Here is a 17839-nt window from a genome sequence, read left to right as displayed (position 1 = left end):
CTTATAAAAATCATTATTTAATTATTACGATTAAAGGTTTATTTTCTATGGATCAAATGCTTCTTTTTAATAGTTTTGTTAAAATATAGTAAGTATATCTTTTTTTTTAGAAAAAAATGTGAAGAGAATCTGCAAATATAATACAAAAAAATAAAAGAGCCCACCAGCTTTAAAGTTTTGTGAGGTTTCATTGCATATTCTTGTAGTTTATCTCAAGAGCTATATATATATATATATATATATATATATACAGAGTGTTTCAAAAAAAGGGTAAAATATTTTAAGGGGATTTAGTATGTTTAAAAACAAGTCGAAAAGTCTTAATAAACATGAGTTCGAAAATAAATCGTTTTTGAGATATATTTAATTTAATTTTTTTTTATATTTTTTTATAATTTTTGTTTTGTTTAAAATTTTTGTTTTTATTATAATTTATGCAGAAAAATAAGTTGGTATTTTACCTTATCTTAAAGAAGATGTTCAAAATATATTTATTACAATTGATACATTTGATATCACAAATAAAATAATAACATAAATTATATAAATGCTAATATATATATATATATATATATATATATATATATATATATACAGATATATTAGCATTTATATAATTTATGCTATTATTTTATTTTAATATATTATTGTATTTTAAGTTAATCAACTATGATTTGATGTAAACCGGAAATTTACCTTAAGCTGACTTACAAGCTGGTTACAAACTGGTAATTTTCTGATTAATGACATTTTTTGTCAGATTATTGTAAGTGCCCTAAAAATCGTGCCGATCCTTACGAGTATCACCCTTATGAAATTAAAATATAAAATATCTCGTAAACTATTCACTTTTTTATCATCCTATCCTTATAATTTTTTATGCAGAATATTGTGAAGAATCAATTTATGTAAATAAATATATGATGGTTCCATTTAAAAAATTCAAGTTGACATTAATTTGTTTATAAAAAAAAATTTTTTTTAATTTTCTATTGCATGTTAAAGCTTGCGTAAAGCAGATTAATTTTTATTGTATAAACTTTTTTTTGAACAGGCGGAAATGTCCCAAAAATCGTGGCGAAACCGTTACGTGAATCACGTTGTATATATATATTCTAGCTCTCTGAAATAATATCAAAAATCTATCACACTATTTTAAAGATCTTCACTTAATAATAAAAAAGTTCTTATACATTAATAAGATCCACAAAGTAACTTAAAAGTTATTTAAAAAAATGATTCTCCAATTTAAATGTGAGAGACAGATATCTCGATAGGAATGCGTGTAAGAACTTTCTTATTATTAAGTGAAGACCTTTAAAATGATAGATTTTTGATATTATCTCAGAGCTAGAATCGAATTACCTGTAAGTCTTTTACCTCACAAAATTTTAAAGCTGGTGGGCTCTTTTATTTTTTTGTATTATATTTGCTGATTCTCTTCACATCTTTTTCTAAGAAAAAGATATTCTTACTTTATTTTAACAAAACTATTAAAAAAGAGCATTTGATCCATAGAAACTGAACCTTTAGTCGTAATAATTAAATAATGATTTTTATAAGTGTTTTTATGGATTCAAATAAAATTAATAACACTAATCTGATTTGAAAAAAAATTCTTGGTTAATCCATTAATAGAAACAATAAAGGTAATAAAATTTATATAGTATTTCAATGATAAACAGTAAAATTTAAATAGTATTTCAACGAATTTGTTACTCATCTTTAATATTAAAATTTTAACTTGTTTGTATTTTTTAATTCTTTAATTATATCTCACGTATGAACATGTAAGAAATGAGCGCAATATAATTTTATCATCATTAAATAAAAAAAGAAAGAAAATTGTGTCACAAATTGGAGGATATTATAAAATGGAAGGTATCATATAAAAAAATATAGAATATATGTGCGTACGTTACATTTATATAATCAATACATATCAATAAACGTACGTAACATTCATACAAACGTACGTTATATATTCATATAATCATTATAATAAAAAAAAATATATAATACTCCAATACAGAGAAAATAATTATATTTTGTTAAAATTGCTTTTTCATAATTAATAAATTGCTAAATTATAACAAAATATTTGCAAACGTAATAAGTATAAATAAAATACCAAAATATGCATGTTAGAACCACATCACAATGTAATAATATAAAAGTAGCCTATATCAAAAGTATAACAATCTCAACTAACCACTTGCTTGAGAATTGTTAACAATCGGGAAACAATTTTCTGCCAGATACTGCTGCAAATCTAGGGCCTATTGTGTCCTCGAGTGCGCCCCAATTGCAATCAAAAATTGAAAGTATATCCTAATATATATCAAGTTGGGTGTAACGCCAGAGCAGATCTGTCACTAACAATGTGACGACAGATTGACGCAACAAACTGAAAACAGATTTGCGCCAAATGTTCAGCAAATCGAAGAAAAATAATTAAGTAAAAAAAGAAAAAAGCAAATAAAAAACATTTAATAATTCATAATAATTGTAAAAAAGAAAAATAATTTATTTTAACGTATAAATGTATATTTTTGTTAGTTAAATCATATTTTGAAAAAAAAACGTATATAATATTTTTAACTACTTTTGACACATCTGTGTGCTTTTTATATGTCAATTTAACATTTTCGATAGATCTGCAGGATCTGCTACGTTTCTAGCATCAATCTTTTATCAACAATTGTGATAGATCTGCTTGTTACTCATTGCTACTTTGTTAATATAGTCTGCGAACTGATGTTGAGAAATATTTACTGAATTTATGCTCACAGTGTTTGCAATTACAAAATGTTTCTCATCTGCGGCCATTTAACAAACAAAAGCTGTTGCCTACATTTGCCTCCGCAGAAATGGTTAGCTAGGAATTTTATATCGCTATAAGAAAAGTATTTGTTACAAAAATAAAATTATAAAATAAAAATAGTCTCTTATCAGATCAGTTTCTTTTACGAGCATGAAACACAAATTTACACCGGTAAAAAGAATTATGCAGAATATTACAAAAATATATCAAAGTATATAAAATGATACAAATTTTAATGAAAGGTAACTTATAATATATCATTAATCGATTTAATTAATAAAATTATTAAATCAATTATTAATTTTTACATATTCATTGCGGGTATGATAGTACATTAATTTGTAACATTTTATAAAGATATTTTGAAATGTAATAAATTATTGATTGATATATTTGTAAAGATTTAATGCTCGTAAAAGAAATAAAGAATCTGTATAACGTAACTGTAAAAGTTTCAAAGAAAAGACACTATATAGTGATTCAAAGTTAATGTTGTCACGTACAATTATTTTTAGTCGCTGATGTATCCCGAAATTTTTTTATAATTCAATTTATCCCAATTCGGATCTGTTCGTTCTTCAATTTAAAATAAGTGTATAATTTTCAAACTATTATTGTTTTGAGATATCTTTTACAAGAAAAAAAATTAATTACTCAATTTACCACAGGAGAAAGCGTAAGAGAAATAAAATAATATTAATAACCCAGTCAGCCAAGTCTGTTCAAACAGATTTTGTCAAATGCTTGCTACAAATTATTGTCAACAAAAAGGCTACAATTTGGCTACAAGAATTATTATTACTTGATTAAGCTAACAGATTGGCAGCAAAAAGCGAGCAAACTTACTGCATATTTGATGTTAAATTGACGACAAAAACCAAACAAGATCAGTGCGCGTGAAATCTGACGTCAAGTATTGCTTCGGGTTTTGTCACCAAGTTGCTGTCAAGTTATGTTGGCAAGGTTTGTCATCAAAATACAAGCCTAATGCGGACACAGATGGCTATGGATTTGGTGTGGAATTTTGATCTAATTTGCGTCCAATTTGCGCGCAATTTGTAAACATTTTGCTGACTGGGAAGTTTCAAAGAAAATATTTGAAGACCGTACATCACAGGAAAGTTCTCTAGAATTGAGAAGAAATTATTAGAAAATAGAATAATTTTTTTTTGGGTGAAGGTAAAGTATACTTTACCTTATCTACCTAAAGTCATAACAATAACTATGCTATATATATTATATGGAAGTTGGATTCCTCTTATTCTGATTCTATAAAAAAATATATAAATTAATTTTATATACGTCTCTATATGTGTGTGTACTATATAATTATAATTATTATTATCATTCATTTAAAATTATAAACTTATATAATAATTTTGATGTGTATGTATATATTTTTAAAAGATTAATCAAATTATTTTAGTAAATAAGTTTGATTAAAGAGAAATTAATTTAATTTAATTTACTTTTGATAGAAATTATAATTATTTTAAAAAAGGTAAATGGAGAATATATAAGTATCAAAATAATGCGATTCACTAATTGAAAAAATAGTTAAAAAATATGTATTCTCTGTCAACACAAAGTGTTTGTTTGATTATAAAGCAATTAATTGATGATTAAATTAATTGAAGTTTAAAAAAAGTTATCCTTGATACGTCTGTATAGCTGACTTATTACTATCATTATAAATACTAACTTATACATTTTTATAAGAGTGTTAACAATATTGTTTATTTAAGAATAGAATATTATATATTTAAGAATAGAAGAATATTTGATTGAACATTTTCTTTCAAATAGTGAAAATTATATTGATATTTATTTTTAATCTATTCCCACTTTACTTACAAAATTATAATCTTTTCGTTACAACTTTTATCAAAAAATAATTTAAAATTACGAATGCTATTAACTGTGAGACTAAAAATTTAGAATAAAATTTTGTTTTCTAATAAAACTTATTAAAGAGAGTTTCATCATTCTCTTTAATAAGTTTTATTAGAAATTAATAGTTCTAATAATAGTTACAGTAATAATACCTGATTAGATGACTCTGTCTCTTCTATTTTTCTTTTTAAATTTTTTGTACCATTGATTAAAGTTAATAATGGCATATGTCCCGCAATTTTTTTTACATCATTCACATTATTAACTATTAAATACGACGGTATAACTTAAAATTATAAAAATATTAATAAATAAATATAAATAGTATAAATAAATATAAATATATAAAAGTTACAATTAGAAACGTTAAGTGACCAACACTGGCTGCTTTTTTATTGTGTGAATTACAATGTTTCAACCACCGATTGTGATCCTTTTCAAGTACATGTAGAATATAAATTAATTAAAGATGAATCACTGAAAATTGATAATTTTAAGCTATATTATTTTACATTAGAATTTTAAATTAATTGTTAATGTTCTAAGGTCACTTAATGTTTCGAATTTTATTATCTTACTGGCGAAATTATAATTAAATATTGTATATAATATAAAAGTTACATTTAATATTAATATATAAATATAAATATATATATAATATTACAAAATTATAATTATTTATTGAAAATATTTTCATTTATTGTAATATACTACACAGCACGAGGTATCTATTAATTTATATGCTTGAGTTATTAATTTGTAAATTATATGTTATATGAAAGGTTATTACATATAAAAAAATTGAATGATTTTGAGCAGATGCTAATTATGTATTATATTTATTTACTAGCGTTTCGGACCGCGCTTCGCGCGGTCCTCAAAGCTTTTATAATTCGGACCGCGCTTCGCGCGGTTCTCATAAAGCCTTTATAAAACCTGATTTAACACAAAAGATTAATTGTTCTGTCTGTATTACCGCGAACTACTTGCATATTTTTTGACCGATTTTCACGAAATTTATATCAAATGTTGCAAATTTTTCGAAGATGACTACTATTATTTTTTTTTCACTCCCTGATATTGTATTTTGCGTCTTGTTTTGCATAAACTTAAATATTTATAATTAAAATTTTGTTTGCTTATATTAATTTTTTTTGTTATTTTAATTTCCACACAATTTAATATGTTTTAAATCTGAAACATTAGTTTAGTAAATATATATTCATACAAATTTTTTTTTTTTATTATTTAATTATTATACCAATTTTTTTTCCTTACTCAAATATTTTTTGATTACGTCTAATGTACCCACCGCTAACCCGCTATTATTAGGTCTCATACAATTTCATAATTCTTCAATTTACAAAATTTCTCTGTATATTATATTTTTTGTAAAACATTTTTCACTTCCTTCAATTAGATGTCCTTGATTGCTAAATTCATCAATCTTAATTTTTACACTTTCCCTTTTGGTTGCTCTAGAAAATGCCACATAAAGTTGACCATGAGCAAATACATGATGTGGCAAATAAATCCCAATTTTTTCTAAACTCTGTCCTTGTGATTTATTTATTGTCATAGCAAATGATACTCGAATAGGAAACTGTCTTCGTTTAAATTTAAATGGCAATTCCAAATCACTTGTAATTAAATCTATCCTTGGAATGATGACAATCTGTCCTCGAGCAGGACCAGTTAGAACCTCCGCATAAATTAGATTATTTTTCAAATTAGTTACAATAAATCTTGTTCCATTACAAAGTCCTTTCTTAGTATTTAAATTTCTTAATAGGATTATTATAGCACTGACTTTTATTTTAAGTCGATGAACTGGCATTCCAGAAGGTGTCAGAGAGTTCAAAAACTCTGTTGGAAAATTTAATTGCTCCTGTGGATCATCACTTACAATAAAGTCAATTGAGAGATATTCCTTTTCCTCTCCTTCCAGTTGACAAAGGATTGTGTCATTAATTTTAAAAGTATCCTCATTTTTAGGACAAAGTATCGCTCGATCTGGATTTTCTCTAATCCGTTCCATGGTGATTCTATCACCAAAAATTTCATTAATAAGAGATTCTTTTGATATAAAATCTTTGGGGATTTCAATTGTATCGAGATGTAGTCCATCCTTATTTGATAATTTACCATCTCCGAGTTGCATTAGCCAATTTGAAAATTCTTTTTCTTCCGCAATTCTCATATTTTGTTTTAATTTAACTTGAGTTACGTTCCTCCATATAGGATTGTATTTTACAATCGATTCAATTATTGCTGCTTTTTGTGCATGAGGCACTACTGGGAGATTTTGTCTGAAATCTTCTGCAAATAAAATTACTTTTCCTCCAAATGATCGAGGATTCTTCATCAAATCCTTTAAAAGTTTATCAACTGCTGTTAAAGCATGTCCAACAGTCATGCTCACTTCATCCCATATGATTAATTTGGCATTAATCAATTCTCGTGCACCTTGAGAATTTCCTCTAATATTTGATTTAGCTCCATCATCAATTGGGATTGAAAGCTTAAACAGAGAGTGATAAGTTCTTCCTCCTTTCAGAAGTGTGGCTGCAATTCCAGTTGAAGCACATGGAAGAATTATTTCGTTTCTTCCTCGAATAACACTTAAAAATGTGTTAAATAGGTATGTTTTACCACTTCCTGCAAACCCGTCAATAAAAAATAACCTCTGAGTTTCATTTTCATTTTCAATTGCTCGCATGACTATATCGTACACGTGCTTTTGCTCAGCATTTAGTGTCGATAATAAATAATCACCACGTATTCTTTCTTCATCCACATTATACTCTGTTACGTAAATATTTATTGGAGTTGTATTTGGCAATTGGAAGTTCTCACAGCTACTTCCATTATTTATCAGAATTCCTTGTATATGGTTTAAAGCCATATTTTCAGGATTTACAACATTGTTATGTACAAAGTCCTCAATCATGAAATCTTTATATTTATTCCAAATAGTTGGTACATCTGTTGGAGTTCCAAAGATGCAAATGTAAGCAAATAATTCTCGAAGTTGTGCAGGCATATTCGATTCTGTTGCTTCTTCCAGCGTTTTTCCCCAAAGATTATCATTTTCTACCAAATTTTTTGCAATTGCTGCATCTTTAAATGTATTATAAAGAACTCCATTTACAGTTCTCAAATCTTCAAAACATTTAACTCCAGTCACATGTAGTAGAAGAAGACGGAGATAAAATCTCTCAATATCTTTTATGCTTACTGTATAGAGTCTTGAAATTATTTTTTCACCACCTTTTTTGCGTGGCTTCCACTTAGTTTCTTTTTTATCATATACATAATGATAAGGAATATTTGTGTAAATAAAATTCACTGCATTTTCATCAGATTGATTTAATTTGAACCATGCAGTCAGCGTAGTATCTCGAGTGAGCTCTCTCTGAGCAGCTTGCTCTTCATTTCCTGCTCGAAAATAAACCATTTGACGATTAGGCAAATGAACTGCCAATCTGATTACTGTATGAGATCTCATAAACAGATCGTATCCGTTCAGTCTCCACATTGCTTCTGGAGCACTAATATATCTTGCATCCAGGAATGATTTAATTTCATCTATTTTAATTAGCCTTATGCCATCTCGTGCTTGCACTTCAATCGCAGCACAGTAAAATCCTTTATGAATATATTTATATAAGTATTTTACGCTCTTCACCGATGAACATATTTCCAAATTGATATGTCGATCATATTTCATGATTAAATATGATGAATATGGCACCACCCATCGATTATCAACTTCTTTGCCTCTAACGATGTATTTTTTACCAAAATTCCTTCGTTGATACATAGGATATCCATTCACATTAGCATTAGTTTCTTCACGAAACTCTTTTGGAAAACCTTTTGAACATTTTCCATCGTCTCCAGTGCAAGGATATCTGTGGGAGGAATCTCCACAAGGACCATGAATCATGTGCTTCAAAATTTTTAAATTAAGTTCTGAATATCTTTCTTCATCAAGGATTTCAGCCCATATCATCATGTCAATAACTTCTTGAAGTCGGGGCTTATCTTCATCACTCAACATTGCAAGTAAATGCAAATGTGGAAGTCCTCTTTTTTGAAATTCAATCACACCTGCATAAGCAATTATATTTCCAAAAATTTTATTATGAATTAGATCATTTAAAATCTCTTTGACATCCAAGTTAAATGTTTTAGCGACCAAATCTGGTCGAAATTCTATTAAACATCCATCAAGATTATCCTTAATTTCTGGGCATTGAGGATTGCAAGTCATTGTAAGAAAAATATCTGGTTTACCAAACTTTCTTACCAAAGACATAGCATCTTTCTTGCATGTTTCTTGGACTGCCCATAAATGAAGAAGGTAATATCACAGATATACCAGCTGTAATTCCTTCATTTTGTGCTCGATTATCTAGGTGATCCATTAATCCCGAATAAAGTTCTGCTCTTAATTGAGGTTGATTTAATTTAATATAATTAAGCCTATTTGCTTCAGTTTTCATATAGACATCAAGTATAAATTGACATCTCAATTTGCCTGCCTTTTTAAATTGACTAAATTCTAATCTTGGTGCTAACAGGTGAGCATAATAATCCATTTGAGTTACTTTGAATCCTGGATATTTAGGATTATATGATTTAAGCATTGTATCTTCTTTGATCTTGTTGAGGATTTTTTCTAAAGGACAACATTAAATTTATGGTTTTATTTCCTATCGGATTAAGATCTTGTTCAACCTGACGCATCATCTTGAATGTTTTTGCAAATTCATTGCATTGAACCCGTAAAACTTGACAACTCTTTCATTATTTCTGAATCACACTCCTTATTAGCTTTGTTATTCATTCTATGATTTACAGCTTCTTCTGTATCTAAAAAGTAAAGCTGTGCAAATCGCGAAGCTTGCCCATCCGCTGGGCGCATTGCTGTTGAAGTTAAATGATGATATTGCCCATGAATCTTTAAGCAATAAGGAGCATTGTTCACAACATCCAATGGATTTCTATTTCCCGGCGCACCCATTGAAGCCATAGCTAAAGCGCTGTTATATGAACGAATATTATTCATAAAATTTTTTGATTTATAATCATTTCCATTATATAATTTTTTAAGAAAATCAGGACATATTATTGGCTTTAATTGAAGCTTGCCTTTTTGACAACAATATATAAATTTTCCATCTTTAGATTTTTCACATGCAAAGTTTAACGATTTGCAAAATTGGCATTCTACATTCATTTGGCCAAGTGTATAAACTGGCACATTTATTTCATGGTCCTTGGCAATTAGCGCAATGTAATGATTTAATTGTTTAGCTTTTTGTCTTCCTTGAGCATGTCTCTGGGCATCAGCTTCAAGTTCTTGAGACCTTGCGTCATCATTTTCGTCGGCCCTCTGCTGAGCATGTCTCTGGGCATCAGCTTCGAGTCGTTGAGACTTTGCGTCATCATTTTCGTGGGTCCTTTGCTGTGCATGTCTCTGAGCATCAGCTTCGAGTCGTTGAGACCTTGCGTTATCATTTTCATTGATCCTCTCCTGAGAATTTCTTTGAACATTAGCTTCAAGTCGTTGAGACCTTTCCTCAAAACTCTCAATTATTCGTATTTGTCGTAAGCGCTTGCTTTCGCGACTCACTTTATACAAATTTCCGCCTTTTCTCTTTTGAGGTATACTTGTCTACGTCGTACCGTATACGACGTATACTCGTACGTAGGTATATTATACGAATTGTTAAATAACAATAGAGTATTTTTTAAATATGTATAATAGTAATTTTTGAATATATATGTTCTCAAATATATGTTATTGCCTAATTTTATATAAAAAAATTATATCTATCTATATATATCTATATAAGTGCCGTAATAATCTATACCATATATATATTATTCTATATATATAAAATATTATTTGTCTTTCTGTATGACCAAGAATTATTTATTCATTAGTTCATCGATTTTCTTGATGAATCTTTTCTTTTTCGTGCTTATTATGTTTTATATTAATTCTTTATATAGGCACACAGCAGCCTTTTTTTATAGGCACACAGCAGCCTCTTTTTATAGGCGCACATCAGCCTCTTTTTATAGGCGCACAGCAGCCTCTTTTTATAGGCGCACAGCAGCCTCTTTTTATAAGCGCACTGTAGCCTTTTATTATAGGCGCACAGCAGCCTTTTTTATAGGCGCACAGCAGCCTTTTTTTACAGGGGCACAGCAGCCTTTTTTTACAGGCGCACAGCAGCCTTTTTTATAGGCGTACAGCAGCCTTTTTTTACAGGCGCACAGCAACCTTTTTATATAATTCTATATATTTTTCTATCTATCTATATCTATTTTATATAATTTTATAATATAGATTTTTATATAATTTATATAAATTTTTTTTATATAATTGTTATATAATTGAATTTTTAATATCTTAGAAATCTTTTTTTCATATAAGAAAAATATAATAAAAGTGTAATTATTAAATAATATTAATTACAAATATTTAAACACAATTATTACAAATTTCTATATATATAAATATGTAAAATATCTACCGTTTCTCCCTTCACTCTCCCTCTTCAACGTTATAACTTCGTCTATTACTATTTCCTTTCTCGTAAAATTTTACACCTTCGACTCCTTCTTTGTTGTGCGGATTTTATTTATTATAACATTTTCTATTTTATTTGACCTATCCATTATGACATTTAACGTAATTTAATTTGAAACCAGCAATTTATTATAGATAAATTTATTAAATGACTCACGTTAAAAAATCGAAACTCATCCCTAAGGTGTGATTTTTACAAAATTACATCAAGAAGTAATTTTTGAAAAATTTGTGTATGTGTTTTTGTATATGTTTGCAATTCGTGTAAATAAACCTTTAATTTGTATGCCTTGGCTATAGTAACATTTATCTTCAATATTATTATTTTATGCGTACCACATTTCTTTCAACTGTTCTTTGTAGTTAATGTCACACATCTCTAATTACTACGTATAATTGTATAAATCGGCTTCTAATTAATCAAGATGTCTAAAGAGATAAACGAAAATGCGTGCAACACCAGTGAGCATAATGTAAGTAAATTTTAATTTCAAAGAGAGACAGAGAGAGATAAATAGATAGATAGAGAGAGAGAGAGAGAGAGAGAGAGAGAGAGAGAGAGAGAGAGAGAGAAAGAGAGAAAGAGAGAAAGAGATAATATGGTTAGGTTAGATATATATCTTCTTTCCCTTTAGCCTCCTTCTTCCTCTCTCTCTCTCCCGCCACAAAACATAACAAAAATTTATTTACATAAATAAATAATTATTTATTTATATAAATAAATTATTATTAATATTATTAATATTATTTTTTTATTATTAATTGATTATTAAATAAATATTTTATTGTTATTAATATTATAAATATTATTTTTTTTATTATTTATTTATTAGTTTTTTAGTTTTATTATTGTTTGTTATTTTTATTATTTATGATGTTAGTTTATTAATTTTTTTAAATTAAGTTTTGTAAACTATAATTTTTACATATAATATTACTGTTATTGTTACGTATCCCATATTGCAAATTGTAGAAAATTTAATTATTAATATTATATTTGGGCATATCTCAAACAAAAGTTGTAATATTTATTCTATTAATTTTGAAAAAATAATTAAATTAGCGTATAGAAATTTAAAAAGCAGCGAATTTTATTAAATAATAATTAACAAATAAAAATTTTTAATATATAATTTTTATTAAATATCTAAACATGTAAAAAATACACATATTTAATAATTTAAATAATTATTTTATACCAAATTATATTTTTTTAATTTGTTTATCCTTTTTTTCATCATTGTCATTATTATCTTCTTTCCGCTTTTTATTTTTTTTCTGAAATTTATCTTTAAATTCATTCTTCATACACTCCTCCTTCTTTAGCTCCTCTCGTTTTTCAAATTCTTCTAATGGCATTATTAATACATGATCTAGCCCATCTTCAAGTACTGAAATTTTTTATTTATATATATAGATTAGGTTATATCTTTATATATATGTAATAATATTAATTTAAATAAAACGATTGACAAATTTATAAAAAAATATTTTATTTAAATAAATTAATTATTGTTTATATTTTTACCATTTTGAAATTCTTCAATTTCTGTTGATATATTTAATTGATTCATCGTTATATTTTTAATTTCAAATCCATTTGTTTTATTTATCAGAACATTTTCTATTTCTTTCGGTATATTATTTTCTTCCACAATTGAATTTTCAAATTCATTTGTATTTATTTGATCATCTTCAATTACTGAAATTTTTTAATTAAAAAATATATTAGATTATATGTTAATGTGATAATATATTAATTTAAATCAAACAATTAACAAATTAAAAAAAATATATTATTTTATTTAAATAAATTAATTATTATTTATATTTACCATTTAGAAATTCTTCAATTTCTTTTTCTATTTCTTTCGGTATATTATTTTCTTCCATGATTGTATTTTCAAATTGATTTGTATTCGTTTGATCAATGATGACATTTAATATGTGAAACCAGCTACTTATATATATAGATATAGATAGATAGATAGTCATTTCTGAAATGACATGTAAATAAAACTCATCACCTCTAAGGGGTGATTTTTGCAAAATCTCACTGAACAAAATAATTTAAAAATTTTTACGATTTAAAAAAAACAATACATTAATAAATAAATGCTCTTACTTAATAACACCATTTAACAATCACGCCACTACCAAAAGATGATTTTATTAAAATTATATGTTTCTCTTTTATAACTACAAAGTTTTTTAACATAAAATAACATTTTTTAAATGCGCACGCGCGTGAGTAGATGCGTGGGTGGGTGAGTTGGGGTGTAAAATTAAAAAAAACCACATAGTAGCCATCTCTAATAAATTTGCTAAATTTTGCTACCAATTTCTTGAAAATCGGTCAATAAATTTGTAAATGCGTGAGTGGGTGCGTTGGTGGGTGCGTATGTAGACAAAATTAAAAAAAAATCACATACAGTAATCATCTTTGAAAAATTTGCGAAATTTTAGTACCAATTTAGTGAAAATCGTTTAATAAATGTGTGAATGCGTGTGTGGATGCGTGGGTGGGTGCGTAAGTAGACAAAACTAAAAAAATCACATATAATATTCATCCCCGAATAATTTTCGAAATTTTGGTACCAATTTCGTGAAAATCGGTTAACAAATTTATGAGTGCGTGGGTGGGTGTGTGGGTGGTTGCGTGGGTTAGCAAAACTTAAAAAATTAAAAATTTGAAAATTTTAATACCAATTTCGAATCGTTCACCAATTTCGTGAAAATCAGCGAACAAATGTATTAGTACGTGGGTGGGTGCGTGGGTGGTTGCGAGGGTTTGTTAAAAAAAATCACATATAATAGCCATCCCCGAAAAATTTGATAAATTTTGTTACCAATTTCATGCAAATAGATGAAAAAATATATGATTGCGTAGGTGGGTGCGTGGGTGGTTGCGTGGGTGGGCAAAACTTTAAAATAACCATAATGGTCATCCCTTAAAAATATCGAAAATTTTACTACCAATTTCGAAAACATTGGTTAATAAATATGTGATTGCTTGGGTGGGTGCGTGGGTGAAGGTGTAAAACCAAAAAAATCACATATAGTAGCCATCCCCGAATAATTAGCGAAATTTTGGAACCAATTTATTGAAAATCGGTTAACAAATGTATGAGTGCGTAGGTGGGTGCGTGGGTGGTTGCGAGGGTGGGTTAAAAAAATCACATATATAGTAGCCATCACCGAAAAATTTGCTGAATTTTTTTACGAATTTATTGAAAATCGGTGAACAAATGTATAAGTGCGTTGGTTGGTTATTTGGGTGGTTGCATGGGTGGGCAAAACCCACGCAACCACCCACATACAATGTTTTGGAACACCCTAAACACATTGGCGTAAATGGCGTAAAAATCTGTAAAAAAATTATTTTCAGGAAAACATACCCTCCTTTTTAAGAAAAAAAAAAATTTTTTTAAAAATTAAAATAAACCCCACAGCAGCCACCCCCGAAAAATTTGCAACATTTTGGTACCTGTTTCACAAAAATCGGTCCACAAATGTGGAAGGAGTTCGCGTACATACAGACAGACAGACAGACGGACGGCACTTATATATATAGATTATAAGTAAAAATTTTATATATTTTATTATAAAATATATTTCATAGATTTGAAGATTAAAAATTTCATTTTTTTTAAATAAAGCTCTTAAAGTGGATCTTACTGTTTTATATAAATTGATTTTGTAATATTTAAACAATAAAATAAGTAAAAATTGAATAGTTCAGTTTATTACCTGTAGTTTGCATAATACCAATGATTTCTACGTGATCACCTTTCTTGATATCATGTAGAAGATAATCATCGTTACTAAAGTTTATTACGTGAACTTCCAGTTTGTATGTGCCATCAGTTATTGCACCACATCCAATAATTTTATTCATGTTACTGTTATATTCATGTTACTGTTATATATTTCAGCAAAGTTTGTCTTTACGTATCCTCTCAGTACTAAAAATATTTAACGAATATGTATTAACAAAAATAATAATAATTATATGTAAAATAGATTGTGTTATTTTAAATAAATACAATAAAGTTCCAAAAGATATAAATAATTTTTTATATTATATTATCAATAATCATGTTATTACTTTTTAATAAATTTCTAATTTTATATAAATACGAGTATACTATGTTTTAAATCTTTTAATAATTTAAATTCAAATTTACGTGGGTCCCTTAATATCTGAACCACTTTTAATGAATAAATTTGTTTCTGATATCATCTAAACATCAATTATTTTCATTTATTAAATTTTTTATAACTATATTCGCAAATAAATTTCAATTATTCAAAATTTAAAAACACTAAAAAATTGAAGTTTATGGAAGAATAGTTTAAAAAATAATTTTGAGCAATTGCAATGAATATTTGAATGCCTGATATATAGACAGTTGATATAAGAGAAAATATTTATTTGTTATATTATATTTCAAATTTTAATAACATATATTAATTTAAAAAGGTATGTAGATTAAAAAATTATATAAAAGATTGTATTATATTTATATTATAATATTATATTAATAAAAAAAGAAAAGAAATTATATAAAGAATACTCACTAATGTGATTTTTTGTAGCATTTAAAACATCAGATAATTCAATTTTCTCAGGTGTGGTATCTTTTATGGTATCCATTGGTTCAAATTTTCCAAGATTTGAAATTGTAGTATTGGATTTTATTAATAACTCATACGGCATGTTACCATTATTGAATTGAGCTATTTTTGGCGGACGTGCCTGAGTACCATCCAAATGAATAATCTATTTTTAATGAAATGTATTTTAATATTAAAAATATAATTATATATATATATATATTTTACATAAATTCTTAAACAATTACAAGTTATAAATTAAATATTTTATATTTTAATATAATATATGTTATAAAGTTTACCTTTTATCATAAATTACATATTGTGTGTGTGTATACTCATACAGCACAAAATATTATGAATGTTTTCAAAAAATATTTCTAAATATTTCTATGAAAGTATTGCATAAAAATATTTTAAAATGATTTCTTTAGTAATATTTTAAAAATTTCTTGTGATAACATTTTTTAAAATATTTTAAAAAACTTTTAAAAATATTTTTTAAAATGTTCTTTTTTATTGCTCAAATAATATTTTCTTAAATATTTGATACATATTTTTGAAATATTTAGTTTAAATCTATATATTTATTATTTTATAATCTTGTTTCAAAATATTTAAAAAATATTTTACAGTGCAAACTTTTAAAAATTATTAAAAATTAATTTAAAAAATATTTTCGGGAATTATTTTAAATCTTAATATTTTTAGATATTTTTAAAAGAAAAATTTTTAAAAGATTTTAGAAATATTTTGTGCTGTATGGGTATATATATTTTTTATTTCCTTTATTTTAATTTTTTCTTCTACTAATTTATAATAATTTCTTAGTAACGATTTTCATTTTAGACACTTATTAATTATAATATTATACAGATATGTGTGTGTGTGTGTGTGTGTATTTATATGTATATATATGCATATATTCATCTATTATTAATTGTTTGTTTATATTATATAAAGGGTATATTGATAAAACATGAAAAACAAAAAATATTACACGAAAACTTTAATAAATAAAAAAATAAGAAATAATAAAAATACAGTGTTTACTTGTACATGAGGCTCCACATAATCAATATCATTGTTCCAAGCGACAATTTGTATTCTCTTTCCTTTTCCGTTGTTCAAATAAAATTTGAAGAATTTATACTGTTGTGAGCCCACACAACGTGGAGATTCAATATTATCGACATAGCCAACGATTTCGCTAATATAATTAAATTAATATAATTAATACTATAATTAATAATAAATTAGAAGTGCGCGCGTGCGCACGCACACGCACACACACATCTTAAATTAATATTTATTATTAAAATTTTAAAAGCAAAAATAATGCGAGAAATACAAAAAATGATAAAAATTGATTAAAATAATTATTTATTCTTTTCTTCAATACTAAAAGATTTTTTACTTACACTGTTGAATCATACATTTGTACGTTTTCAAGTACATCACTTGGTGTTAAAAATTCAATTGGATTTAAATTGTCAATTTCAATAAGTTTATCCATATGATTTTCAGTTATATGACTGTCTGAATCGTTCAAATTATATTGTGACATTTTTAAATTAATTTGGTATTTTAAATGTGTAAAATTAATAATTATCCTAAAAAATATAGAAAGATGATATATATATATTTATAATATACATTATAAAGAGAAAAATAATATATATTTAAAATTTATTAATTGTGCGTGTGATATTGCGAAAACGGAGCGTAAATATCTTAAAGACGTAAAAATTGATAACGAGAATTTAGTCGCGTTAATTGATACGGGCAGCGATTTGTCACTAATTCGCGAGGATCAATATTTAAATATAGGGTCACCGAATTTGACCCATCGAGAAATTGTGTTTCGCGGTATAGGCGCACAGAACTTTAAAACTAAG

The 17839-nt window shown here is 26.3% G+C and overlaps 1 protein-coding gene across 1 annotated transcript; it reads right to left on the bottom strand.

The window, feature by feature from the left end:
• Nucleotides 1-15030: 15030 nt before the first annotated feature.
• Nucleotides 15031-17508, bottom strand: LOC145947430 (uncharacterized). The gene is given in 5 exon segments (XM_083057210.1): nucleotides 15031-15249; nucleotides 15252-15289; nucleotides 15906-16107; nucleotides 16986-17151; nucleotides 17363-17508. Coding segments are annotated over 5 exon segments (771 nt in total).
• Between the last annotated feature and the right edge of the window lie 331 nt (nucleotides 17509-17839).

The sequence above is a fragment of the Prenolepis imparis genome, unplaced genomic scaffold, assembly GCF_030444845.1.
Source record: "Prenolepis imparis isolate NDT839.2.m4 unplaced genomic scaffold, iyPreImpa1.0 SCAF_79, whole genome shotgun sequence".
Classification (NCBI taxonomy): Eukaryota; Metazoa; Arthropoda; class Insecta; order Hymenoptera; family Formicidae; genus Prenolepis; species Prenolepis imparis.
The sequence above is the reverse complement of the archived record's forward strand: the minus strand, read 5'-3'. Positions and strand labels throughout refer to the sequence as shown.